The sequence below is a fragment of the Sphaerodactylus townsendi genome, linkage group LG05, assembly GCF_021028975.2.
Source record: "Sphaerodactylus townsendi isolate TG3544 linkage group LG05, MPM_Stown_v2.3, whole genome shotgun sequence".
Classification (NCBI taxonomy): Eukaryota; Metazoa; Chordata; class Lepidosauria; order Squamata; family Sphaerodactylidae; genus Sphaerodactylus; species Sphaerodactylus townsendi.
The window spans coordinates 73,985,195-74,013,135 of NC_059429.1; the positions used below are offsets into that span (position 1 = coordinate 73,985,195).

At 40.2% G+C, this 27,941-nt stretch overlaps 1 protein-coding gene across 1 annotated transcript; it reads left to right on the top strand.

The window, feature by feature from the left end:
* Positions 1-241: 241 nt before the first annotated feature.
* On the top strand, positions 242-27,154 carry KIF2C (kinesin family member 2C). The gene is made up of 21 exons (XM_048498229.1): positions 242-425; positions 1,554-1,648; positions 2,905-3,009; positions 3,587-3,635; positions 7,663-7,785; positions 8,806-8,928; positions 9,437-9,537; positions 10,288-10,383; positions 12,658-12,712; positions 13,095-13,257; positions 14,911-15,001; positions 15,574-15,637; positions 15,896-15,987; positions 17,891-18,033; positions 18,881-19,085; positions 21,776-21,886; positions 23,376-23,443; positions 24,629-24,734; positions 24,818-24,928; positions 25,190-25,313; positions 26,672-27,154. The coding sequence occupies exons 1-21, from the start codon at positions 362-364 to the stop codon at positions 26,746-26,748; spliced, it is 2,166 nt and encodes a 721-aa protein (XP_048354186.1). The 5' UTR covers positions 242-361; the 3' UTR covers positions 26,749-27,154.
* Positions 27,155-27,941: the final 787 nt, after the last annotated feature.

A 27,941-nucleotide genomic window follows, 5' to 3' on the forward strand; every position in this document is an offset into this window, starting at 1 on the left:
GCCCCATCTACTTAAATGACTGCTGAAAAACGACATGTCCTGGGAGACCGTGACTTTAGAGGACGACATATCCCCTATACTTTCCACCAAATGAGTTACTCTCGGCTTCTTGAGTTGCGCGGCATTTTGGGAGATGTAGTTCTCTGTCAAACAAGGGTAGACGGAACCATGTGCCTAGCGGCATGCTGGTAGCTGTAGTTCTGCGGGTGTAAGCAATCGGAGAGATGTGGTCCCGGCAGGCTTTGCGGGACCGCCCCATTCAAAAGGGCAGCGGTTGGTTACATGTTTCTTTTCGCTACTGGTTTCGTGTTCGGAGGTGCTGTCTGTTTGCCGAGCCTCACCGGTGGCCTTGTCCAGTATTATGGAGCCAAGTTTTTATCATTCCCTTCAGCCAGGGATTTCGATAAATATTCAGCGCAGCAATGGTAAGCGAGGGTCGGGAACAGCTATAATCGGTGGGCTTGGCTGTTCTTGTTCTCACTCGTTGAGGGCCTGGCAGAACTAACGCGCATGCGTCGTGGCCATCGTTCTGCCCCTTCACTTGGGTGCCTCGGAGCGCGCAGCCCTATCGGTTGGGGACGGAGAAACCCTGAATAAACTTAGGCTGTCTTCGTTCCTCTGCTTCCTTCGGATTCTTTGGTGTTGCTGGAGGAAAATGCCCAGGCGTCAAGACCTTGGCATGATGGAAGGAAACATGACCTGTATGCAGAACGTCCTCGCTTCGTGGCACACTCAGTTGTGTAGCAGACTGCCAGAGCCCCTTCTAAGCAGCTCCTAGCCAGTAGCCAGAGTAGGCAATACTGGTAGTCTGACTTGATATAAAGGAGCGGCATATGTGCTTGTGTCTCTAGTGTTCTTGCTAAGGACTGCATCTTTAACGACGGCTGTTTTTTAATGTTGTTTTCCCTTCCCTTGTATGACTATAATTATCCCGTGCATTATACCGTGGAGGACACTTGGTTCCCCTAGCCAACTGCTGTCTTCTCTGACTGGAAAGAACAGGGTGTGGTGTAATGCAAAGCTATGGCCTTATGAGGTCTATCTTATTTATGCTTTTCCAGGCTGAACACTGCAGGATGGGAAACCTTTTGTGAGTTTGCAAAAAAATATCGAATTTGCAAAAAAATCCTCACTTGTGTAGAAAGCTTTCTTCTTGGTGAATTACATTACAGTGCTAAAACCGGGAACATTTTTTAAAAGTAACTCTCACTCCCCCAATTCTTCAGTAGTACAGCCCTAATGAACTTTAATAGTGCAGGGAATAATAGTGGCAAAGAATGGGCTGAGGGTGGGTGATGGGCAGGAAAACCTCAAGAGGTTATGCACCCTACTAAAACTATTCAAATGAAGGGTATGTCTGTCCTTCCTGCCTGATGTACTTAATTGTACTAAGGCAGTTTTTCATGGTGGGTGGGAGAGAGGAGCTTGGGTACCTGTAACAAAACTTTCATCTCATCCTGCAAATGTTTTAGATAGGTAGTCTTTTTCTCTGATTTACTGAAATTGGAGCTTTTATGAAATGTTCTTATTAAATACAATTTTGTTTTAATTAGGTGCCATCCACAGTGCCGTTATCAGACTTGTAAGTCTGGAAAAGATGTCTGTGTGCGTTGAATGGACAGAAAGTGACAACATCAAAGGGAAAGAGGTAAGAATTAAAATTAATGTCTGCCTAATCTGGTGGAGTTTACAAGCATCCTTGCAGTCAGAGGGCACTGGATTGGCCTTGGCTCATTGGAAACTGGTTAGTGATCCGCTAATGTATCAGACTACCTTTTGCCCATATTGGTAAAAGATGTATAATGTGCATGGGACTCTAAAAGCATTGAGCTTCTTTGCTATAGAAAGGTGGGTGATGTAGCTGCAAAATAGGTTCAGAATTGTTTGTTACAATTTCACATGGCGTAGCCTACATGATAGGCATAGCAGCTATTGTTGGAAACTAAGAGGCATTGTCTGGTGTTTTATCAGTGTGACAGCATTTATGCTAATGAAATGACGGAAGGAATTGGAGTGATAGTCTCCCTTCTCCCTTTCCAATACAGGCCCCCAAACTTTTCTTTGGGATCCACTTATCCTCCCTGAACAGAAATTGAAAGGGGCGGGGTGTTCACTGGAGATCAGCAATAGGGGATAGGCAGGAAAGTCCCATTTTATAAACCTCAATCCATTTGTAGTAGTTTGGATCCAGCCCAGTATATTTTGTATATGGTAAATATCTGTAGTGCGAGGTGACCAGTTAATCTAGAGACTAAGTGTATTAGGATACACTTTCTGGCTGCTCTGGAGGCGCCTTTGCAGCTCAAGAAAATGTCTATTGGAACATTGCAGTACTAGCAATAGGATTATGATGTCATCCTAATGTCAAGCAGGTGGACTAAAGATACATCATTTACCCACTGTCTCTGCACAAAACTAAGAGGGAGAAATCAACTGTAAAGGCTAGTTGCTTAATTCTGATTAGATGTTGTATTCTGCCCTTTTTGGAATATTTTTCTCTTTAAATTCATTCCAGTGAGTAGTAACTGCTTGGGAAACTCTTACAGTAGAAACCAGGGAATGCCTTAGATGTAATAAGATTAGCTGCTAGAGATTAACAGTGCCATCCTAAATGGAGTTACACCCCTCTAAACCATTGACCTCAATAGGCTTAGAAAGGTGCAACTCTGCTTTGGATATCACTGTAAATCATTTATGGCAAATCAGCTTTGCTTGGGAAGGATGACCATGCAACTATGTTGGACTTGGCTGGATTTGGTAACCAGCCTTAAACATCAGTATTGTTCATACTCACCCTTCACACATGCCAAAGAAACTATTGACTTGGATGAACTGATCATAGCTATTTGAAGCTGATGTTTAAATATGCAGAAGACAGTTCATTCTGTTTTTTGTCCTTTGCAGATTGACCTTGATGATGTGGTAGCAATAAATCCAGAGCTGTTTACCTCTCCAATAATTAGTGATGTGAGCGAGAGCCTTCCTGTACGAGATAATGTAACTGCGCAGGTATGTAACTCTGTTATTTCTCTGTTTCTTGCTGAGGCAGCAAAAATTCCAAACCATTGGGATTTTAAATAAGTCTACATACTTAATGTGGGATTTTTAGTAGCTTCAAACATACTTAGCTTCAAATACACTCAATGATTACCTTACTATAGGGGTTTTAAATAATCCTGTTGTTAATATACAGTTTAACTTGTCACAGACATTTAAAAAAATCTGTTAAAATATACAGTATGAAATATGGTCTAAGAATTAAAGCACCATTAGAGTGACAGCCTGTCAACTATATATGCCAAGTGTCTTAAAAAGTCATTCTTTGCCTGTCTGAGACATAGTGCTATCAGATAGTTCTCACATAATCATGGTAGTTTGTACATATTTTTGCTCCAGTCATCAGTTGATTGCATCTTGAACTTTTGCTTTTGTCCACATTGTAGAAATGGTCTTGCTGTGAAGATATTCACTGATGGGGCATATGGCTCCTTAAATACTTTACAAACTCTGAAGTATTCATCTGGACAAAATGTGATCTGTATGGTTGCTAATGTTTACCTAATTGGACCTCTTTTTTACACTCCAGAGACAAAATCGCAGGACAACACTCTCAAAAATTCCTGCTCCAAGGGAAGGTAAAACCTTTTTTAATTCCTGTATCTGTTCCTTCTGTGACTGTATAGTGGTCTCCCATCTGATTCTGAGGATATGGTGCCAAAATTTAATGGGTAATTAGGATCTTAAAGGATAGGAATCCTAGTAAACCTGTTGTGTTCACAGTTCTCCATTACATATCTACTTTCTCTTATTTCCAGTCATTCCAATTTGTCATTTCTATTGATAACTTAGACCAGGGATTCCCAACCTTTTTAAGCCTGTGGGCACCTTTGGAATTTTGACATAGGATGGTGGGTGCAGCCACAAAATGGTTGCTTCAGCTTACTTTCAGCAACTCAGTGAAGACCCTTGTGCTGTGCAGGCAATTGCTGCAAAAGCAATGTTTTAAAAAAGAAGTACAGCCAAGCAGAAGTCTTGCTGGGCAAAAGCCCCCACCCAGCCTTCCTATGTATCAGCAGGCACCATGATGGGAACCCTTAACTTAGGTAGCATAGGTCTATTAAGTCCCCTGCTTAGGCTACTTTCCCTATAGCAGTGTGATCTTGGAGCTAGGTGTATATGTGGCAACAGGAATGTCATGGCACCATCTTATGAACTTTAAGAGTGTAGGTATAAGTACATTAAACAAATGTTGTATGTATAATTCTACTATATCTGTCCATTGATACATAAGACCCACATTGTTTATGAAGTGTTTATGAGTTTGAATTTATCTGTGAACATTTGTGAAGGCTAGAACTCTTTAATAAGAGCTCCAGATGCTCTGTATCATAACTGTTTTCCTGGATATCTCCTTTTGTTAATTTTATTTATACAGGTAAATTCACAAGTGCACACACCACTCCCTGGTTCATACACTGTAAACAAAAATTGTCATTGAGGATAAAATGGTAATAATTTTTCCTACCTTCCTATCAGTATATCAAATTTCTCACCATGGCCAAATCTGTGGATTCTTAAATGTGGAGACTGGAGTTATGAACAGACAAGGCAGATCTTTCAACAAACCGAAAATATGCCCCAGGTTTTCAGTAAAGTATGAAATTATTAAAAATGCATTGAGGGGGTCAACCTCTCCACCAATAATGGAAATAGCACATGTAGCTTTAAGAAACAATTTTTCCAAGTGATAAGCAACTACATAGTGCTAGCTTTTAAGCCTTGATTTCTGTCAGAAAAAGGCAGAGGGAGGGGGCAGGGCCACTTCCAGGACTGTTTTGTCCTTTAAGGGAGAGCTCATCATGGCCTGGCAGCAGCAAACAAATGTCAAATACAGGTAAAGTGCAAACAAAGTAAATAGGGCAGAGATGTGAGTTGTTTTGTAGAACTGTACTAGATAACAAATGAATTTACACTAAATGTAGGAACAGCAAACTTTCTATGCATGTGCTCAGTCTGGGTGTCTGTTCAGTCTATATGTGCCTGTGTGTCTGCCTCTCGTCTTTTGAGATCTTTCCAGAAGCTCGTCATTCTAGGCATGTATCTTCAGCAGTTAACTCTTGCTTGACTTAATGAAGCAGGCACTGGTAAAATCCTAATACGAGTATGTAACACAGATCCACATCAATCCATATGGATCAAAGTTCAAGCAATATGGATGAAAATCCAGAATAAATCAAAGTAGAAGTTCAAGTTTGCTGGTTGTTTCTTTGTAATATTGTTGAAACACCAAATGGACATATACTGATCAATGTAAAGTAATGAAAACATTAATAAGCCTTCTAGTAAATACATACACCTCATAATCAAATAAGAAGACAATGATGGTACATATATTATTAAAGTGTGAAGTGCCTCCTTAAGTAGATTTTGTGAATGCCTTTAATGTGTTCGTTACCCCAAGTAAAATACATTATACACATATAAATTTTACTAATTGCATAGCACATATGGTAGTAAACACACAGGATAGCTTTTTATAAGACATATTTTTAAAAGCTGTAAATATGATTCACATATATAAATATAAAGGATATCTTTTTTAAAACTATAAATATGATTCACATATAAATATATATAAATTATATATACTGTATATACTCGAGTATAAGCTGACCTGAATATAAGCCGAGGCACCTAATTTTACCACAAAAAACTGGGAAACTTATTGACTCGAGTATAAGCCTTCAAACTTGACTCAGTAGCAGCTAAAAACAGAAGATTTGGGAGCAAGGTGAGATAGAGTTGCTTAACAGAGTTTGCATTAGGGATGAGCACCTTTCCAGCACTCTAGGAACACAAATGAACCACTGTTTTCCTCCAAATGTAGAATAATTCTGGGATTCATAGCCATTACAGTCTAAACTTTGGGCCAAAGAAAGTCTTTGTCTTCAGCAACATCAGTATTTGGCAGTAAAATACTGTATGAAGAACTATATCCATCTAGAATGCAACGCACCATAACCCTTAGGAGAGAAATGCCTTGGTTTCTTTTAACACACACACAACCTAGTTGTAATGCTAGTTGTAATGTTAATGCTTACAGCTTGTTTTTACGGCTCTCTGGTGAGTTAGGAAAAAAGCAGCAACATGCTTACCGGATCCCCACAGCAGCCCCATCTCTGGCCGCCATCTTGGAATTACTGTATATACTCGAATATAAACCGAAGGGGGCTTTTTCAGCATAAAAAATGTGCTGAAAAAGTCGGCTTATACTCAATTATATACGGTAAATATATATAAATATAAAGAACCTCCTTAAAAATAAAATAGATAATCCTGACCTATGCTGTATCTTAGAAAACCACTTAGAAAACTATGTATTAGAAAATTAGTTAATGTATATGTTTCTTTATAGCAGGAAAAATATTGTTTATATTTGACCTGTATGTTTCTTACCATATGTGCTATAACCTATGTGCTGTAACATTTAATATGTGCCACTTAATAACATATGTATTACCATTGTCAGATTAGGATCTGGGAGATCTAGGTTTAAATCACCACTCTCCTGTGGAAGCTTACTGGGTGACCTTGGGCCAGTCAAACAGTCTTGGTTTAACCTGCTTCACAAGGTTGTTGTGAGAATAAATGGAAGGAGGGGAGAATTATGTCATCTGCTTTGGGTCCCTATTATAGAGAAAGACAGTGTATAAGTGAAATAATACATTTAGCTTAAGATAGAGCCGGATATAAAATATCTTGGCTGGCGAATGGGAAGGAGAGCAGGAACCAGGGGAAGGTGGTTAAGAAATAATGTGGGGAAGGAAATATAGGAGAAAATGAAGTGCTCCTAGCAAGTCCTGTATTAGGCACTGCTCAACTAAGCCATAGGTTTTCTAGGTGGAGACTGTCAGGAAGAGGGAAACTTGAAGACAGAGGAGTAAATAAAGGTAGGTTTATTGGTGTTTGGGCACAAGGGGAAGAAAGCCGGAAAAGGGGAGAGGTTGTGGGGGCTTTCAAGGAAAGGAAAGAAGAAAAAGTGTAGGAGAAAACGAGATGCCTCCACAAGTCCTTGGGGGTCCTTCTACTTGTAATTTAAAAATGAACGCAGTCATTGCAATACAGCTTTGTTTAAAAGCAGATCTCTAGGTGGCTACTTCATCTTCAAAGATCAGGAAGCTGTTCAGAGTTTAAAAAAAATTTTAAGGTGATATTATCTCTGACATACTTAAAACAATTAATTGTGATGGGTAAGCTGGAGAATTTGGCCAAGTTTTGTATCACTGCAGACAAGTAGTCTAGTTTTATAAAATGTTAATATTTAATTCTTAACATCAGGTAATTAAGTATGTTCAACTTCCAAAGCCTGTATGCTGCATTCTTAGTTGTTTCTCTGGCATTTGGTAGGGCTAGTTCAGATTTTATATGGACTTAAGTTATTAAATGTGAGGTTGTTTTATGCTTATGTATTCTGGTGTGGATTCATACTCTTTAGATTGGATTTTGCCCCATTAATCTTTAGGTGTGTCTTTTATTCCAATTGCTTGCTAAAACGAGTTTTAATCCTGACCTGTGCTGCTGTAACACACTGAAATATTTTCAAGTAAAATTTGTTGCATGAGTAATGCCTGTTCACATTTTCTTCCTTGGTTCCTCACTTAGCATTGCGACTCCAGCCTAGTAAGATGTCTGTCATAGCAGAATCACAGAATAACTGTTTGGAAAATAAAATGGAGGTGGAGTCCTCTGCTTCCGTATCAACCCGAAGCCGTACCACTCTTCCTGGTGAGTTGTTTGTTAAAGCATGATTGTGAATCTGTAGGTGATCCTGACCTAGAGGCAGGATTTGCATTCATCAGAGCATTAAAGTATCTTGCATGTTTTCATTTTAGAAAGGCAGATCCTTAGCACTCTAGAAATGGCTGATGTTTCTTTATCAACTAATCTGAACTCTAAAATGCAGTCTCCAGTAACCGAATTCTGGGCTTCTACTACTTGCAGTGGGATGTCTTGAAAGTTGGTGTAGTAGCAGTAATAGCTGCAGAACAGAGGGTTAATTGCTGTTGTTCAGTTCTTGTTGTCCGAGGATCAGGCTTGCTAAAATAATGCGTAGGGCAGCACAATTCTGAGGGGTTAGGTAGATGCCCGGCAGTCGGCCATAGCTCAACCTTACTACCTCCACAGAGGTTTGTGGTGTTGTGCCTAGCATGAACATAGGCAACCTCTCACATGCAGTCTAGTGTGCTGCACCACCTTTTCTGCTGTCGTAGGAGCATGCCAGCAAACACAGGTGTTCCCAGGCTGAGGAAGCTGACTAGAGTTGGATTCACCCCCTAGGAATGTTCCAATTGGCACCAGCATGTTTTCCTATGCTGGAGAAGCACTGCCACTCCACCTCCCTCAGTGCCTTGGTTTCATTTAACTGCACAGTTCTTTGGCACCAACGTACATTCCACTTATGGCAGGGTAAAGTGACATCTCCACCGGCGCAGGAGCCATACTATTCCCAGAGCCCTTTTGTGACCTCCCAGGTGCACTGTCAGGGGACTAATAACTTTTCTATAGTAATGGCTGTGGATTAAGCAGTCATTCTACCTTATTCAACTGACCCAACTGCCTTTAAGCTTCTGGTCTGGACTTTCTTTAAAAATAAACCATTTACATGCTTTTTCTAGGGAAACCCAATAGTAAAAGGCCCTCCATGAGCTGATGTTACTCTTTTATGACTTAAGCACTGCAGCCCGTTTTGTTGTTCGTTCTGTTGCCAGGGTACTTCTTTTAACCACTGGGTTCCTGTCCCAACAGCTGTGCGATCTCGTAGTACTAGAGCAAGTTATTCTACCGAAATATGTAATGTCCACCCAAATGGTAATGAAATCTTAGAAGAACCTCCACAATCTCTCAGAATCGTTTCTTCTGCAAGTCAAGGTAGTAGAATGGTTGCCAACTTTATTGTATGGTTTTTAAATCCAGTGACAAATCCCAATTTCTTTAATACTTACAGACTCTCTCCTTACTGTGTTTCATATGCTATGTCTATCTGTAAAAACAGTAACCAGAAGATTCAGTCATGGCTTTGTAATGTGGAATTCTCCTCGCTTGGAGAAACTGTTCAGTATTAGTTTCCTATAACAGTCATTTACATATTGTTGATGAATATAATGAAATGTGTAAAGCTTAGTTTGAGTTGAGCTCAGAACTACAACTAGGTTTGAGTAATAAGGTCAGAATTAAGAGTGCATGTAGAGAGTGCTGTTTTTCACTGCCAAGTAGCTAATTTTCATATATTTATTAGTTGTGCTTGTCTTTCAGATAGCTTAAACCTGGATATCTGTCCTCTTAAAATTATCTGGTAGGCTTGTGGGTAGAAGAGCTGTTTATAGATGTAGCTTGTAGCATTTCTGTAATAGTAATACCACACTCTGGCTTCCCCTAGCCCGAAGGAGATCTAACGTTGTGAAAGAGATGGAAAAAATGAAAAGCAAGCGGGAAGAAAAAAGAGCACAGTTTTCTGAGATAAGAAACAAACGAGCGCAGGTAATGTATTCTTTAAGGATGAAATACGAATACTTTAGTAAATACCTTCTGCATTTCAAATGACTTCCATTCTTACTGTGTTCTACCCCCCACCCCCTCCAGGTACTTTTTGTGGGGCACCGGAGGTTGCTGGGGCAAGTGGAATGTGATGAAATCTGCTTCTGTTAAACTCATTTCTCTTGCAGAAATTGGGTCCAAACTTTATCTTCTAACAAACTTTATCTTATAATGAAGTTGAAAAAGCCAACTAAGTTAGAAGCAATTAACTTACAATAATTTAAAATTTGACATCTATGCTCTCCCTACTTATGAAAGCCCCTCTGGTAGATCTGGACTATATTCAGCTTTCTGAGAAGCTCCTAATCAACCTAATTAATGTAATCCAGAAGATGGGATTTTTACCTGCTACGTAATTTTAAAACTGAGGACTACAACCACAACCACATACTGGAAAGGCACTAGCTTGGAGCATGCCTGTTTTGCCCCAGTATAATTACAACTTCATAGTTTTGTCTTCTAGCCTTAAGGAGCATAGTCACGTCACAAAAGTTGAAGTGCTAGAAATACATGAATTTGGCCTTGATATCTCAGCTTTAATAACAGTGGAATAAACTGGGAAAATACTGAATACCTCCCTTTTGCCCTAAAAGACCTTTGCCGCCCTTGCTCATTAATGGTGAAGTGAAAAAGCTGCTGCCAGTTATTCTTACAGTACCAGGTATGTATGCTAATTGCGATTTTGCTTTACAGGAATTTGACAGTAATTGTCCAAACTGGGAATTTGCAAGGATGGTCAAGGAATATAGAGCCACAATTGACTACCGGCCAATATCAATGAATGATCCCGTAAGTAATTCGGATCTCTTAAGTAATCCTTGGAACTATCGATGCATATGCAGTATTTCAAATGCTTTTACATAGGTGTCACTGTTTGTCACTGACTTTTTTAAATAAAAAAATCAGCTGAAATATTTTGTAAATTATCTGAAAATAGACTCACTGTCACTTTCTCTTCCATGAGGGATCCATGCTATTTTTCCCCTCACCTATACCTATACTATGCAGAATTTACCATATAAAGTTGCCATTTTCTCCTGGTGAACTGATCTCTGTGCTTGGAAATCAGTTGCAATTCCAGGCGATCTCCAGCCACCACCTGGAGGCTGGAACAATATATGACTTGCACTCCTTAGCTATCTATTATGTATCTGAAATTCATTCCACTCTCTATAATGAAAAACCACATTATGAACTTACTTTGAGAGATACAGCATTGTAAAATTATATGCCCAAAGCTGTACCAAAAACAAAATAGCCGCAGGCAGCTAAAATAAGGAGGAAGACTGGAAGGCACAAAGATAGATCACTAGAAGGAGGTCATCTTTTCTTTTCAAACTTACCTCCACAATGTTCAGAACTTAGGGCATGAAGCCATGATCTCGTCCCCATTACTATAGCCATTTTTGTTAAGGGCAGAAGCTATCAGCTGCAGAAAAGAGACTTAAGTTAGGAATCATCTGTCAATTCCTGTCTTGTTTCACAAGCGTTCAGTGTGGAAAAGATAAATACTCCTCTTCCCTCTTCTTCAGTTGTCCTGCCAATCACAGAGAGAGGTATATGGGCAAGGCAGGGAGAAGGAGGAAGAGTGTCCACCCCCCATGTGACCAGTCCCCAGGTGTCTACGCCTGTATCTAAACATTCTACTCTGTTTTAAGTCAATTTACTGTATATTCCAAAGAAACAAGAGCAAAAATAACACACAAAAGACATTGTTTCAAAAATATTGAGATACTGAAAATATTGATGCATAGTCACAATATTGTTACTTAAATAGTGATATGCCACCTCACAGGTGATCAGTTTGAAAAATGATATTGCCTGTAAGCAATTAACATTTTATAAATCATATCTGAAAGTGTACCCTGATACTACCTGCTGAGCTTTATTCAATTACTGTATATCAGTATTCATTTCTTTAACTTGCATAAGTATGATTATGCTATAGTGCTAGTGATTTCTCAGATTACAATTCCTGATAAATTCTGCCTTTTGTTGCATGTGACACCTTTGTTTCATTGTTTGTTTGCAATCAAGTTGCAGCTATCTTATGGCAATCCTGAAGGATATTCAGGCAAGAGATGTTCAGAGGTGGTCTGCCATTGCCTGCCTCTGCATAGCCCTGGTATTCCTTGGTGGCCTCGCATCCAAATAGTGACCAGGGCCAATCCTACTTAGTTTCCAAGGTCTGATGAGATTGGGCTAGCCTGGGCTATTCAGCTCAGGACATAGCTAGTGCCATTATAATGGGAATAGGGCTTCCCTCTGCTCCTGCAGCATCCTCCAGTGTTGTCTCTGTGGAAGGAAAGGAGAACAAAACATAAAGGTAGAATTTAGTTAGGAGTTCCCCTGCTGTCCTCCATTAGACCAATACCAGCCTGCCTCTTCCTTACATGCTCCAGCCTTTCTTATGGAGGCAGTTCTGGAGCTGCACAGACCTAGAGGCGCTCATTGTGGGAGATGGCTTTTCTACAGGGCGTTTTCAAGAGGGGGAGTTCTCCCCTGTAAGGATATTTCTATTCTTCTTCCCCAATGACAAAGTGCCACTGGCCTAATTAGAAATAGCCATGCCACCCTCACTGGTCTCTGTTAGCCTCAACCGTGTGGACTAGGCTTGGGGTCCACTCTGCCTACTCTCCCCATGATCACCCTTGGGGACCCAACACCCCTCATGCATCACTTTGGCCCACCTGCTCCCACAGTACTCTCAGGGGCTAGCACTTCTGAGCCACTAACTTAGGGTGGACTCCAACAAATCAGTGGGTACACAGAGTATTTGACCATGATGGGATAACTGGGATGTTGAGGAACATTCTGGACAATAATGTATTCAGAAAGGTCCAATTTTAAGACATAGTTCAGCCCTTCGTAGCTGCCAGTATCATTCTGTTGAGGAATTGATACATTTTTGGGCCCTGCATGGTTCTTCTCCAATTCTCTTTTCTGCTATGTTGACCTGTGATCATCAGTATTGTTACAGCTTCATGTTTTTTGCTGAATGAAATGCCTTAAGCATATGCACTTTACTGAACACCATATTGATTTAAATATTTGTTTTGAAAGATTGAAGAACATAGAATTTGTGTCTGTGTGAGGAAGCGACCCTTAAATAAACAAGGTAAGATGATGCTATGCTCCAATGCTATTCTTCATATTTGGAATCTCACTCCTGTAACAGAAATGATGGCAGATTTTAGAAGTTTCTCAGCTTAACGTAAAACAACAGAATTCTAAGGGACAAGCAGGTTACTCCTCAAATCTAGTTGATGGCTGTAGCCAGGCCTCCTGGGGCTCTAGCTTATCAGTTTCCTCCTACTTTCCAGAGCTGTAACACCATTCACTGCAATGGTGATTTTTTTCCTTAATTCTTTGCCAAGTTGCCTGGGTTTTGCAGCCATAATTGTACTTCTGTTCTTGGGTTGCCACTGTGATTTACATTGTTTGCAGAATTCACAGGACCTGACTTTATGGTGCCAACTACTTTGTTTCCTCATAAACAGAACTTGGAAAGAAGGAATGTGATGTAATCACTGTTGCCAACAAGAACACCATTCTGGTGCATGAACCAAAGGTGAAGGTGGATCTGACAAAATATCTTGAAAATCAGGCTTTCCGATTCGACTTCTCATTTGATGAAACGGCTTCCAATGAAATGGTTTATCGGTAAATCATGTCTTTCCTCGTAGTGGCAGTGAGCTGTGTAGTGACCATGTTCAAATGTTAGTCATTGAGGGCCCATTTATATATGCTGCATCCTACTTAAGATGTTGCCAAAAAAAGGCAAATCCATTTTGGTGCTCTGTGTAGCAGATTCCTCACTTTAAAGGGATTTTGCTGCTCATATTGGCTTGCATGTGTACTTGATTTACCTGCCGAAGTGGTTTGTCCTGGCTGGCAGTTGTGTGAGCATGCAGGCACTGTGCAGAGTTTACTAAACCAGGAAAATATTTTTTACATATGTAGCAGCTGCCGCATGGAGCTCCTGCCTGAGCTTTTTTAGCTAAGATGCTATTTAGGTTGTATATCTAAAATCAGTAGAAATCTTAGAATTCTACAGTGGTTCACCTATTAAACCAGACAAGCTCAATTCTGCATTTACATTCAATTCACACATCATATCAAACATTTGTTGAGCACCCACTTCAAATAATGGCTTGGTTTTGATTTGAATACAAACTGTTTGTTGATTCAAATATCTGTCAAAACTATCATTAAGCTTCCTATAAACGATAATTTAGTGTAATAAGTAAATTGAATGAAAGACTGTGTGTTTTATAGTCTCACTTGTTGCTCCTGACTGCCTTTCAGTAATTAATATTCAGCTGCCTTTTTGGTAAGGAAGGTTGGGACTTGTATAGTTTTTGCAGAAATAAATGGGAAATGTGGGGGCAAATTGGGAGCTAAACTTCCCAGTGAGATTGTGAGGTAACTCTTCCAGAACAACTGTGGTACTGTTAATAGAAAGTTGCTGCAATCTTCCTTCCTATCCTGTTGCAGATGGGCACGGTCTGTCTGGAAGATGGTCCTTACATTGTTGGCATTATATACAGGGCATGCTAACCCTCTCTTCAGGCTTTATGGTGTTTTTGTGTTGGAAGCAGATACCTGTGTACTTCTTAGTTCGGTCTGTTAATGTATCTAATTCTGATCAGTGGCCCCAGATTACAGATCAAAAAACTTAAACATGCGGTCAGGTATAGACAGGGATATTTTTTCCTACAAATCCAGGAGAATCCCCAACTTTGCAAAAACAAACAAACCCCAACACCTGAAAAAGCAAGGTGGATTTTTAAAAAAACTGGGTTGCCATTATAAAAATTGTCTAGAAAGGAGGCTGCAGTGGAATGGGAGGGAGACTGCTGGCAGAAGAGATTTGGGGGAGTGGAGAGGAACATAGAGGACAGGGGAGGGGGGGAAAGGCTTACCCTATCAGTATTTTTCTGTCTTCCATGTTTCTTATCACTGTGCCCAGGCCCCTCCCCAGCAGCATAATATGTAGAGATCTCTGTGCCTCACTGGAGTGCCAATCATGAGGGTTTAAAACATTTCATATGCAGAAAGAGCATCTGTTGATGTACAGTGTTCAACCCATAATAAATTTGTAATTATATAAATATTAGACCCCTAATCTTTGTTACATTAGTCAATTTGTAATTGTCTGATTGTTAAAAATAACATGAATTTATTACACCTGGCTTTTTAACTGAATGTTTCTTATATAGGGGCTATGTGGGAGCTTGGGTTTCATAAATGCACATGTACAGTGATACAGAATATAAGCTGATCTGTTAAGCTACATTAATTATGCTTACCCAGGTTTACTGCTAGGCCACTTGTACAGACCATTTTTGAGGGAGGAAAAGCAACATGTTTCGCATATGGTCAGACTGGCAGTGGAAAAACACATGTGAGTATCTTGTTCCTAGATTCTGATTTTCCTAAGCTATGTAGTTGATTGATTCAGCAAAGGCATAAAATATTTCTGTAAGCTTGTCTGGAGATTTTTGTTCTTTAAGATTCAGATAACTTTCAATCAGGAGAGTAATTAAGAACACTAGCACTTATTTGTATAAAACAAGACTGTCCTGTCGGTTGCTTACATCAATAGGGAGCAGGGGAAAGTATATGAGAGACATGGAGAAGACTGACTTCCTGAGACTTTCTTGACTTTTTACAATCCTTATCATTTGGTAGTGCTATATTAATCATTGTTTTGGACTGTGTTTTAGAATATTAAACAGCCATGCCTAAGATCTGCAAAGTGACATACTATACCTACCACTCAGTTTATATGCATATTCAAGAGCTGTATAATTCTTCATATTTGAATGATGGCTATGGGCCAGCATTGAAACTTGCAGTTCCAGAATACTACTGCTAAAAAGAAATCTTGTCTATTTTCAAAATTAGACAGAGGAAAGATAATGAAATTTCATTGCAGTTGCTAAATCTGTTTTCTAATACATATTCTCTCTTCAGACGATGGGAGGAAACTTCTCTGGGAAACTGCAGAATGCTTCCAAAGGAATATATGCATTTGCATGTATGTATTGTCTTCATCAGAACCTTATGGGAAATACTAAAATATGCAGATTAGGTCAGCCCTGAATATCTTCCTAATTTACCTATCATCTGTCGTAGTATCTTGCTTTAATTTCTAGCATCTATAGCAAATACTTCAAATAGGTAACTCAAAGAAATAAATCACAAACTGTGGAAGCACTTTGGGGAGGTCTCTCAAAGCATACAAAGAACTTCTGTTCAAAAACCTTCTGTCTTGTAACTTTCTTTCCCCTACCAGCACAGGATGTTTTCCTCCTTCAGAACCAGCCACGGTACAAGGTTCAAGGCTTGGAAGTCTATGTGACATTCTTTGAAATATATAATGGAAAGGTGAGATCTACTTCCATCAGCACTTTCCACATTTTGAAGTCTTTGTAAACCATATATTGGTAGTAAGGCATAGTAAAGTTCTGTCTAGCATCATTTTTTATGTATTGGTCCAAGTTGGAAATGAATAATATAAGGAAAAGGAAAAAATGAAGAAAAAGGAAATAGAACTACTCATATGATTAGTTGATATTGAGATTATATAGCATTATGTATTTGATATTTTAAACTTTCTATTATAGATTAATATCCAAAATTTTGTCATAAGAAAAGATAAGACAAATTTCCCACTATATTTTCAGGATACACTGCAGTATTTTTAAAACTTTTTTCTTGCAATCTTCTAAGTAGATGATCTATAAAATATCCTGGGTTTTTTTTCTGGAATTTGTTCTTAAAGTTTCAAAAGAAACTTTAAAAGTTCAAAAGAAACTGTCCATTTTCTTGCAATGTTCTGGGTAGGTGACCTTTTATTTTTACTGGTGGCTTTCCTTAAGATCAATCCTGAAGTTTCAAAGAAATCTACATCCTTCCTCAGGGGTTCAACAGGTCTTTAACTATTGATATTTCAACCTTCCTTTCTACTAATAATTCTCTGTGGGTTTGCTCAATTTCAAGAAGGATATATTCTTGAAATAAAGGATATATCCAATTTCAAGAAGGACTAACTAGGATATATTTCCATGGACTGTCAACAAATTGTTTTTCAAGATCTAGTTCACCTGTTATTTGCTGTTCTTTTCTGCTGGTTATTTGCCTAGCGAGAGAATTCCAGTTGGATCACAGTAATGGTCCCTTTATCTTGGGCCGGGGTTGGCGTTTCTGGCGCCCGACCCGACGGCGGCTGGGACCATGCTTCCAAGCACGAGACGGATTCTGGAAAGAGTGCCAGGCAGCCGGCGCCACGGAGTACCGGGCGCCCGGCGGCGACCCGGCATGTCCCCGGACCTCCAGCGGCGTCGCTGAAGGCCTGGGGACATGCCCTGGCCTTCGCTGGCCAGCCTGCTCCAGTGGCGCCAGGGCAGGGAAGCGTGTCCCCAGGCTCCTCGGCCGACAGCGCCGGAGGCCTGTGGGACAAGAGTAAAGATGCCGGGTGGGGAGGCTTCTCAAAGCCACTGCCATTCGCTCTTCAGCGGCTTCGAGGCGGCGTTTCCCCAACAAGAGCACTTCCGGCGTCTGGGGAAACTTGCCGGCCCCGGCTTTGAATCTGGCGGTCGCGAGTCGGTCGCGGCCGCTGCTCGCTTGATGCAGCTAAGCGCTGTGTCGCGAATGGCGGCCTGGAGACGGTGTTTTTGCCATCTCCAGGCCGCCATTAAATGCCCGTGCGGAAACGGCCTTGGACATTCTTCTGAACTTTTCCATTGAATGTAGGCAGGTTCAAAACAAATTCCTATCTTAATGTATTGTCGAAGGCTTTCACAGCCGGAATCATTGGGATGCTGTGTGGTTTCCGGGCTGTATGGCCGTGTTCTAGCAGCATTCTCTCTTGACGTTTCGCCTGCATCTGTGGCTGGCATCTTCAGAGGATCTGATCCTCTAAAGATGCCAGCCACAGATCTTCTGAAGATGCCAGCCACAGATGCAAGCAAAACGTCAGCAGAGAATGCTGCTAGAACATGGCCATACAGCCTGAAAACCACACAGCACCCCAGAAATTCCTGTCTTATTTTTCGGGTCATTTTTTAACCATTTTTAATATTGATTTTGATTGTTGAATTTAACAACTTGTTAAATGTTGTTGATAAATGTTGTTGATAAATAGATAGTTCTAGCATAGGGGTGGCTATGCTGGCAGGGGCTGATGGGAATTGTAGTCCATGAACATCTGGAGCACCCTAGGTTGGCCACCCCTGTTCTAGTGCCATCTTTTCAACAAATATGTGTTTTTTCCTCTTTCCAAATCCAGTTGTTTGACCTTCTAAACAAAAAAGCAAAGCTACGAGTATTGGAGGATGGCAAGCAACAGGTCCAGGTGGTTGGATTGCAAGAAATACAAGTGAGCTGTGCTGAAGATGTAATTCGGATGATTGAGATGGGCAGTGCCTGCAGGTTGGTTTCTCTTTCTGCTGTGGTTTATAAGAATATATTGTGGGAAAATCAGGAGATGGGTCTCAGAATACAAATTAGGGAGTCTATGACAAGCAATCTTGTGCAGGATGTATATACCAATACACATTCTCTGTTTGGTGAAAAAAATCTAAAATTGTGGTCAACAGTTTAGTTTATATACGCAATTGTGAAATCTTGCCCCTCCTGCACATAAGTAGTGAAACCCTCATACTAGAGCCACCTTGTGCAAAGAGATAAAATTTTTTTGCCGATTTTAATTTTGGTAAAGTGTAAGAGTATGAGCGCATGTGTTTTGGGTATGAATTTGGTTTAAACTGAAGCTTAATTAGTAATGCCTAGCACACCTTTTTGTCAGATGCATTGAACTAGGCAGATATGTGTTCACATGTTGCATGTTGTATGCAGAATACAACATGCTCTGTTTTTGAGAAAAATCTAAAAATTGTGGGAAGCCATTGAAATTCAGCCTCTTCCCCACATGAACAGAGAAATCCATGGCAGTCATTTCAGGGTTGACCCTATAAAATGTCTGATGCTACAAAGCAATGACTAGGGAAAGGGAGAGCCTGAGTGCATATGGGAGGATGCGTAGCAGCAGAAACTGAGATGGAGGATATTCATCCAGGTAATCATAGCAGATATTGCAGGGAGAGTGTTGTGTTTTGATCTACTAATTTCCACAGAAAAATCCAGAAGTGAGGCACTAACTGGAATATGAAATGGAATGAGGTGCTTCCTATACAGTCTGTTTTGGTATTTTCTGGGACAAAGACTGAGTGAAATAGCTGCTGTAGTGCAACTTACACTCCTGCTATTTCTGTTGTAGGACATCTGGACATACATTTGCAAATTCCAGTTCCTCGCGTTCCCATGCTTGCTTTCAAATTATTCTGCGTAGAAAAGGAAAACTATATGGCAAGTTCTCCTTGGTGGACTTAGCTGGAAATGAGAGGGGTGTTGATACATCCAGCGCTGATCGTCAAACACGGATGGAAGCAGCAGAAATAAACAAGAGTCTGCTGGCACTGAAGGTATGGAACAGGGCATAACTTGCATGGGCGTCTTGACAAAGGGGCAGGAGGACATCCAGATCTTGTGATAGCAGTCAAGGCTATTCTTCTGCCTGTCCCTCCAGCCCTGTGTTGCTGCCTCCTTAGCTCAGTAAATAACCATTGGCATTTACCTGTGAAAGACCCTTCTTCTCTGAACATAGTAGGTCATCTGGGTGTTTCCCACTGTCCTATCGGAGAGGCAGGATCAAATTTCTGCTTCCTATTGCCAGGCAAACTGCTCTCTTTTCTCAGTTCTGGTGACTCTGAAAAACAGTTCCTTAAAAAACCCCTTATGACATTCCAAACTGGGAGACATAAGAACAAACTTGGTATGTGCCTGGGATAGTGCCTGGAAGGGCCCAGGAAACAGAAGATTAAAGTAATGACGCCAGAGTACAAAATACATCAAAGAATAAGCCCAAATACTAAGCCTGTGATGATGATAACTGAGTATGAAGTAACGATACCATACAAATACATTAAACACCCAGATGCCCTATCACTCAGAGAGAACTTAGACAAAACCATTCCAAGGGCTGCCTATGCGACAATACATATATGTAAATAGTACAGTGTTGTTTGTAGGACATCACATGGCACTCTAGTTAAAATGCCTGGCTATCCCTGAACTGACTGACACAATTCCAGGAAGAGGAACAGCCTTTAAAAGACCAAACAGATCTCTGTAAAGGAGAATGGTTGATTATGGTGAGGAAAATACAGGAACCAATAGCTTCATGTTGAAGAGAAGCACATATTGGCTAGGAATATAAAAAGACGTGCATTTAAGTTCTATGTAGTAATAAAACTGCTCAGAACACTTGTGGAATATCTACTGAAGAAAAGATGACTAATGTCTGCCAGGGATGATCTGTTGCTGGAAGCTGGCAACATATAGCTTGGAAAGCTACATCAAAAATTTGCCAAAGAGCTAAAGGGCTGTAACTGACTTGCATGTATGTCTGTCAAATTGTCAGAGAAATGTCAAATGATGCTGCATCCAGTTTAAACCATTGGTGTCACTGTATCACAAAACTCTCAGTCTACCAATTAAAACTTTTTGGCGTATTGTACATTTTTTTGAACATGAAGAGTGTGAGAATATGTTTATATTGACATAAACATTCTAAGCAGAGAAAATCAGTATGACCATCTTTTATTTGTCAAATATGCGTCAGACATTTTTGAAACAGCTTTTTAACAATGAACATCCTTAAAGCTTAGATAGGCCAAGGGTTTACCAGTTGTCTGGAAGTTAGCAGCCCTGTTTAGAGACTTGAACTCAAGATATGTCTCTCGACTCTTGAAGTAGAATGCATTTCGAATTTAATAAGTTACTTAGTCTTGATCATGAAAATGTGAACACGTTGGAATTTGACATCAACATTCAGTTGGTATTATAATAGAATTTTTAAAATCTGGCTATGTCCGCGCTGAGGTGAGTAAATGGGTAATTAGTGGTGTCACTTTATGCATGCCTCTCTAGAATAGCTTCCTTCTAATTTTGCTTTGTAAAGTAGATTTAAAATTCCAGTCTTACATAACCCCATACTTCTTGGACTGTTTTGTCTATCACCCATAAGAGAATATAAAACAAATGTGTTGCTTGTATAACCCTTGTGGTTAATCTTGTAGGCTTTTTATTAGCCTTGTATAGAAATACAATGATGAAAATCTCACTGGGCTGTCTTTGGAGGAGTGGAAGGCTCCTAAGGCAGGAGATTATCTTGCATGTATTCAGTCTTTTCAGTGCAGCAGTTTATCCTAAGTGCTCGACTCATTTTTAATAGAAACCAGCCCCATTTCTTTTTTTTCTTGTTTTTTTAAATAATAAAAATATTAGAAGATTTATACAAAATCCAGAAGAGTTGGTACAGATACTTTGGACAAAAATCCAAGGGATCTACTACAATCCATAACAGTCCAATCCAAAGGGGGAGGGCTGAATGGTCACTGGAGTCAGCATAGGCCTGTGCAGACGTGTTTGCACTCCTAGCCACTTATGTCAGCTAGGAGGACAAATTGGGAGCAGGTGGGCGCCACAGAGCTATGTTGAGCTACAGGGCGCCCGACCAGCTTCCAGCTGCCACTTTCAAAGTTGCGTCGGTCTAATGTGAAGGCCAATGCAACTGGGGGTGTTCCTGGAGCCGAAGTGGATATTAATCAACTCCCACTGTGCTTTGGCCCTGGGAATGCCGGTGACAGAGAAGACAGATTTACGCTAGCCTTTTGGTTGGCATAACTCCATTTTCCCTGATGGATGGCTTTCAAGGGTCTGGGGATTCTCTGGCTTCTCCTGCCTCCCTGGGCCACTTGGAAGCCCTCTGGAGGTGGCAGGGTGGCTCAGCAGGAGGGCCATCCCCATCAGCTCCAGGAACTGGATTGGGCTTTAATACCAACATTTCCATTTATACCTGTGGTGGCGAACCTATGCACTCCAGATGTTCATGGACTACAATTCCCATCAGCCCCTGCCAGCATGGCCAATTGACATTAAATTCAGGATGTGTCTACAGGGGCGTTATCCCCATCTCATTTTCAAAACTTATTTCAGAAATAATGATGGAGGGGAAAGAAATAAAAAGAAACCCATCACATAGCAGATCTCATAATCTCATAATCACAGCCTTACCTATCTGAAGATGTGTGTCTTTTCCTTTTTTATGTAGGAATGTATTCGTGCTCTAGGCCAGAATAAACCACATACACCTTTTCGGGAGAGTAAACTCACTCAGGTGCTAAGAGACTCTTTCATTGGATCAAATTCTAGGACTTGTATGGTAAGACCAAATATGAATGAGTTACTACTTTTCCTTTTCACTTTGTTCTGTTAACCGGAAAAAAAAATGCTTGCCTGCAAATCTGGATCCAGATTCTTAGTTCTTGCCAGTTGCAAGCAGCTTGTTTAAAGTCTGATATTGCACAAAACTAGTATGTGTCTGAACCTAGTTTTAAACTGGAGGTGCCAGGGTTGAACGTGGTCCTTCAACATGTCATGTAAAGCATGTCTGTATTGATTTGATAATTTTCAGCTGAATTTGGGGATGCTTGGTTGGAAAGTCCATGAATTCAATTGCAAGATGGATAAAAATCAATGATTTTAAAAAATAAAATAAGATTTTTACTGTTTAAATGAATTATTTTTTTATTTAAAACAGATTTTTTAAAATAAAAGGCCTTTTGAGGAAAAAACAATATAAATATAGGTTATATAGTTTTCTGTTAGATACCTTATAGTTCAAAGTTATTCATCATGAAATAAGGATTAATTTTTAATTATGTAGCGTGATACTACATGTTCAGTGTTTATCTTTTTGGTAAACGAATTCCATTAATCCGTTCACAGTGTCATGCTCTTTCCAGTTGGTGCAAACTGGGAAGACAAAATGAGAGAGTATTTCAACATGGCCAAATTGACTAATTTTCTACAATGTCATGCTCTTCCAGAAGTTTCTGTAAGATTTTTTTGAACAGTTTTTCTAGAAGATATTATCACACATGCTTAGTTTTGCAGGTCCCAAAACTGTGAATTTGTGTCTGCAGAGATAACATTCTTTTTCTTCACAGTAAAATTGTTATAAAACAAACATACAGAATTACAAAAAAGACTTTAATTCCATAGTTCCTTTGCAAATCTACGCACATAGAATCAGCTCCTTACCTTTTAAGCACTACGTTTTAAGAAGTTAAATGAATAGAAGATTGTATGAAGTGGAATAGATCTGCCCAAGGAGCTAAGTGTGAGGAGGAAGGGCAAGCCGTAAAAGTGAAAATGAAATCTGATGAGCAGAATATTCCACAAGTCTAGGGATATTTGCTTGTATAGTCTGAGGCTTATCAGATTATTCTCTTCCTGGAGGAGAAAATCTATAATGGCAACCACAGAAGACACCAAGTTTGGGAATATTTTAATGAAGTTCCTCTACCTATGGGTAAGGCAGGCATTCTAAAAATGAAACCTTTCTCTAGTAAATATTAAGATTATACCAGCAAGAATGTATCTGTAGAAAACCATGGTTTAAATTAAGTCTTGCTAAATAGTGGTTTAAATTGTGACTTAATTTAAATCAAATCCATCCTGCTCAATTGCAAGCTAAATTCTAAGTCACTTTAGGGACTTTACTTTAGTTACTTTAGGGAGAACAGATGAATTATGGACAACGGCACTAAGAAATACCTAATTCCTTTGAAAAACAGATGAAAATTTCCTCAGTAGTATAGAGTTTAGTGGCATGAGTACAGGTATTTTAAAAATCTTGTTGTTTTCAGATTGCCATGATCTCCCCAGGCATGAATTCTTGTGAATACACCTTAAATACCTTGCGATATGCTGATAGGTAAGTGACTTCTTGATTTAAAAAATTTAATGTGTAATATTGGGATAAGTGGAAAACTTGATCATTTCATATGCTGAGGAAAGTTGAAAGAGCTGTGCTCACTACAAGCTTCCATTTCTTTATCTCTGTAATGCAAAAAGAAACTGTGTCTCCTTTTTCTTGAAGACTGTCTTTTAACAGTTCTTGTTCCTGTATTCCAGTCACTGGTTTAAGGCAGTCTCCAGCCAAAGGAAAAAAAATCCGGTTTTTCCTTGATAGTAAAAATGAAACAGTGCCTCTGTTTCTGTTGGATATGTGCTGCTCAGCCCACTTCACCTACTATAAAAACCCTGTTATCTCTGTTTCTTTTGAGCCTGTTTAGTAGCCATTCTTAGCCTTCTCCTCATGCCATTAATGAAGTGGTACTTGTTCCATAGTTGACCAAGAGCCACCTATTAACCAAAAAGAACCACATTTACTTCCATCCCTGGCATGAGGCCTGTGCCTCAGGAAGGGTGGCTGTCATGCCCCCACAGAGCCTTTGTTTATTTCCCCTTTAGTTTCCCCACAGTTAGTATGGGTTTAGCTATGTTTGTATAGTATTCAGTGGGAGGGAACCGAATTTAGTTCTGTCCCTTTAAGAAGCCCTAGGGCTGGTGTTCTATGGCAGTTATTACCCAGCAACCCATCTGGTTTTGGCAGTTAGGTGCCAACGGAAGCTGGGTGACAGCAACAAGTTAGACAGTCCAAGATGTTATAGACTCTCAGTATTTAAGTTAAACAGTCAAAGATGTTATAGATTCACAGTATAGATGTTATAGTCTCACAGTGTTTACAATAAATTCCAGACTCCAGAAAGTTTCTGCAACAAAGTAACCTTTATTTAGTTAGACCCGGGAGGAGTCAGGGTCTGTCAACATTGTTACAATTAAAGCTTTAAGTATTGAACTGTTAACTGAGTCAGTGAGTCTTACATTCTGCTTTGGCCGGGTGCAGGGCACCTAAATAACCACCTGGGAAGCAGAACAGTGGCAGCTTACCCACTCTCTAGCAGCAGCTAATTCAAGTTGTAAACCAGATGCCCCACTAGCACAGGCCTTGCCCATTTTCCTGAAAGGGCCACATTGGGGGACAACAACATACGACTCAGGTTACTGAGCATTTCATTAAGGCAGGTTTCTATGTGATGGACCTCCCTTTTCTCAGAGTGAAGGCGCTTCCTCGCAATGGAATGGCTGGAGAGGCCAATCTCTTGGAAACGGAAAGTGAGGAGCTGGAAATCAGTAAGGATGGATCAAACTGCCTTCATGAGGTATGTGTGTGTCTAGCTGAAATTAATCTGTGGGAGAACAACTTGTTCATACTATGCACTAACAAATACTTTTCTCTGAATAGCAACTTTCTGAAGATGAATTGTCTCCTCATTTGTCCAGTTTCCGTGAGGCTGTTACTAAAATTAGTGAACTAGAGGAGAAGGCAATAGAGGAATTGAAGGAAGTCAGGGAGGTAAGTCTTAACAGGCAGTGCATCAAACTTACTATTTGGGCTAGGTTTACCAAGTGGTTTGTATTTGTGGAGCAACTGGAATTGTAAATAAAAAAATAGCTCTGAAATGCTTCTCTTAGCATAGATCTAATTGTGTCCCCCAAGAAGTTCATGTAGATGTCAACACCACTTTTCCAGTAACTCAGAAAACATGCATGAAAAACCCATTTTACATCACAAACTCAAATGTAATTCCCTAACTATCCTCACTTCTGCATTCAGAAAATGAACAGCTGTCACTATCTCCTGGATATGGCGGAACAACCAGAATATGACCTGGAAGCATTTGTATACCAAGCCCAGTGCTTCATACATGAAGGATCCCAAAGTTTCCTCAGTCTGAAAGGTACACAGTGGACTGCACTCACTAATTTAGCACAAAGGGTGCTTCAGAGTGAAAGCACTTGGTGCTGTTGGGAGCTGACCTTTCACCTTTTCTGGGACATCATTCGGCCATGCTACTATCACATCTCCAGAACGTGAAGTTGTTATTCAGAAGGCTTACATTTTACTTTAGAGACACAAGATGGGAAAAGATCAGGGAGTTTTGTTTGAGCACTGTTAGCTTTGGAGAAGGTAAAATGAGGCTAGGATGGTCCAGGATTAACTGTGTCTTGTTTGGGGTTACTTTGAACAGAAGGCCCTTTGGGGATGAGGCGGCCTATAAATCGAATCAATCAATAAAGGGGGAAGGCTATTATACATGGGAAAGAATGCATGTATGTCACAGGAAATGCAGCAGATGATCTTAGCTGAACTGAGGGAATTTACTGAGGGAATGAACATAGCCCTCAAGCTTGAAGCTAGAATCCTACTGATTGGGTTTTTTTTAAGTAAAGCTAGGTGTACTTTGTAACTGAATAGCTCAGTGGTTCTCAACCTGGGGGTCGGGATCCCTTTGGGGGTCAAATGACCCTTTCACAGGGATCGCCTAAGACTCTCTGCATCAGTGTTCTCCATCTGTAAAATGGATAAATGTTAGGGTTGAGGGTCACCACGACATGAGGAACTGTATTAAAGGGTTGCAGCATTAGGAAGGTTGAGAACCACAATAGCTAATGCCCATTCAAGCTCCTGCTATATTGTTTTACTATCAGTTTCTAGCAAATGCGAAAGTGCATGTTGGCATGGCTATAGGAGCAGTGATATGCTGATAAAGCATCTTTGAGCTGTCGTAAATTACACTCAAGGGGATACAAGCTGTCAGACGATAGCTGTGGCACGTGCGAGGAGACATTGTTTCTACCCATTTTGTCCCAGCCCCATCAATACACTGCCAAACCTGCCAGTTGTTGATTCAGCACAATTTTTCCATGAGCCATTCTTGCTGTACTGGGAATGAAGCAGGAAGATAAAAGGGATGTTCCTTCAGGTACCGTTCTGAAGAACCACACATTAAAGCGATCCTGCAAGTGCCCACAAGTGGAAGAGTTTTAATACATTCATTGGATCATTTAAATGACAGCGTGGAGTAGTGATTAGAGGGTTGGATTAGGAACTGAGAGACCCAGATTCAAACCCCTGCTTTGTCATGGAAGCGTATTGGGTGACCTTGGGCCCTTTCACACACTCAGCCTAGCCTGCCTCACAGGGTTGTTGTAAAGATAAAATGGAGAAGCGCACTTTTGTGTTCCCAATGGGGAGAAAGATGGGTTATAAATGAAATTAATCTAACTTATCTTTTCTATGCCTTCTTTTCTTCAGATACTATAGAACAACTAACCCTGGCCATGCAGATGGAAGAGCAAGCTAGCAAGCATCTGAACAAGAGGCCATTTTAGTAACCACCTACTAGTTGAATGAATGTTTTTTTCTCTGAACTTTGTCTCCTTTTGTTTGGTGTTACTGCATTTAAAATGCAATTAGAAGGTTCACCTATCCTACTTTACTGGGGATTCCACCCTTGGTGAATAGAAGGGGCAGAACTCTGCCAGTATTTCTGGGATTCTGCTTGTTTTTCAATATTGAAGGCCACAGAAGGAGGGTATTCCACTGTCACTTCAATAAGCATGTATATTTTTCAAGTGTCAATACAATCTTTGCTCTAAATATTACCTTTGGAATGCTACAACTGAATGCAATCCAATTCTCTTTTCTCCAGGATTTTCCTCCTTTTAAAGTTTTTTAAATACAAAAAATTAATAGCTTATCTTGTTTATAAATAAATATCGTGAATTCATTCACTTCTGTCTTGTGAGGATCCTGAATTTTTGTGCCAGTCTCCAAATGACCTGCAGAAAAGCTGAAGCTAATCTTTATGAGGTTGTAACATTTATTTTACTTCATTTATCAACTTTCTCCCCAGTGAGGGCCCAAAACAGTTTATATAGCTTTCCTCTCTTCCATTTTATCTTCACAGCCACACTATGAGGTAGCGGACCTTAGACTGTCTGACTGGCCCAGTATGGCACAGTAGAGATTTGAAACTGGATCTCCCAGATCTCACACTTTTTAATGTTACAGCTAGAGATAACTTTCCATAAGGAGCCTGTTCTCAGCAACTGTCTTGTGGCAAGTGTAAAAGGTATAGTGATCCTCTAACCAACATTAGACGCAGCCGTTTCTATTTTTACTCATCCTTTTTAACTCTAAAAGTTCCTGTGGTCCTTTCTCTGCCTTTACTCTGCCCCTTATGGGGCTAATAATAGCAGGGAATTGAGCTTCTAAAGGAGGATTCAATTTAGCTTCCTGCTGGAATGAAAGCAATAGGAAGAAGGAAGTTACTACTCAGAACTGATATACACTGGTCCAATCAAGCTGTTCCATGTGAGGTCAGTGAAAGAGGTGAGGTTATGCACATAAAAGTGCAGGGCTGTAACTGGGGCTCAAGAGTGCATAGATTACTCCTGTAGCCTATCAGCTATTAAAAATAGCAGAAAAGCATTCCTGGTACATTTTAAGTAAAGTGCAATTTTAGTTCTCTGCTCACCATCCCACCTACCCCACACATAATTAAGCTGTATATATGTTTGGA

What these genes read in the sequence shown, in the direction of transcription:
- KIF2C (XM_048498229.1), top strand. Translation starts at nt 362, where the DNA reads ATGGAGCCAAGTTTTTATCATTCCCTTCAGCCAGGGATTTCGATAAAT. An exon ending in AAGCCGTACCACTCTTCCTG is followed by an intron (nt 7,786 to 8,805) that starts GTGAGTTGTTTG and finishes CTGTCCCAACAG; the next exon opens with CTGTGCGATCTCGTAGTACT. An exon ending in AATTGAAGGAAGTCAGGGAG is followed by an intron (nt 24,929 to 25,189) that starts GTAAGTCTTAAC and finishes TTCTGCATTCAG; the next exon opens with AAAATGAACAGCTGTCACTA.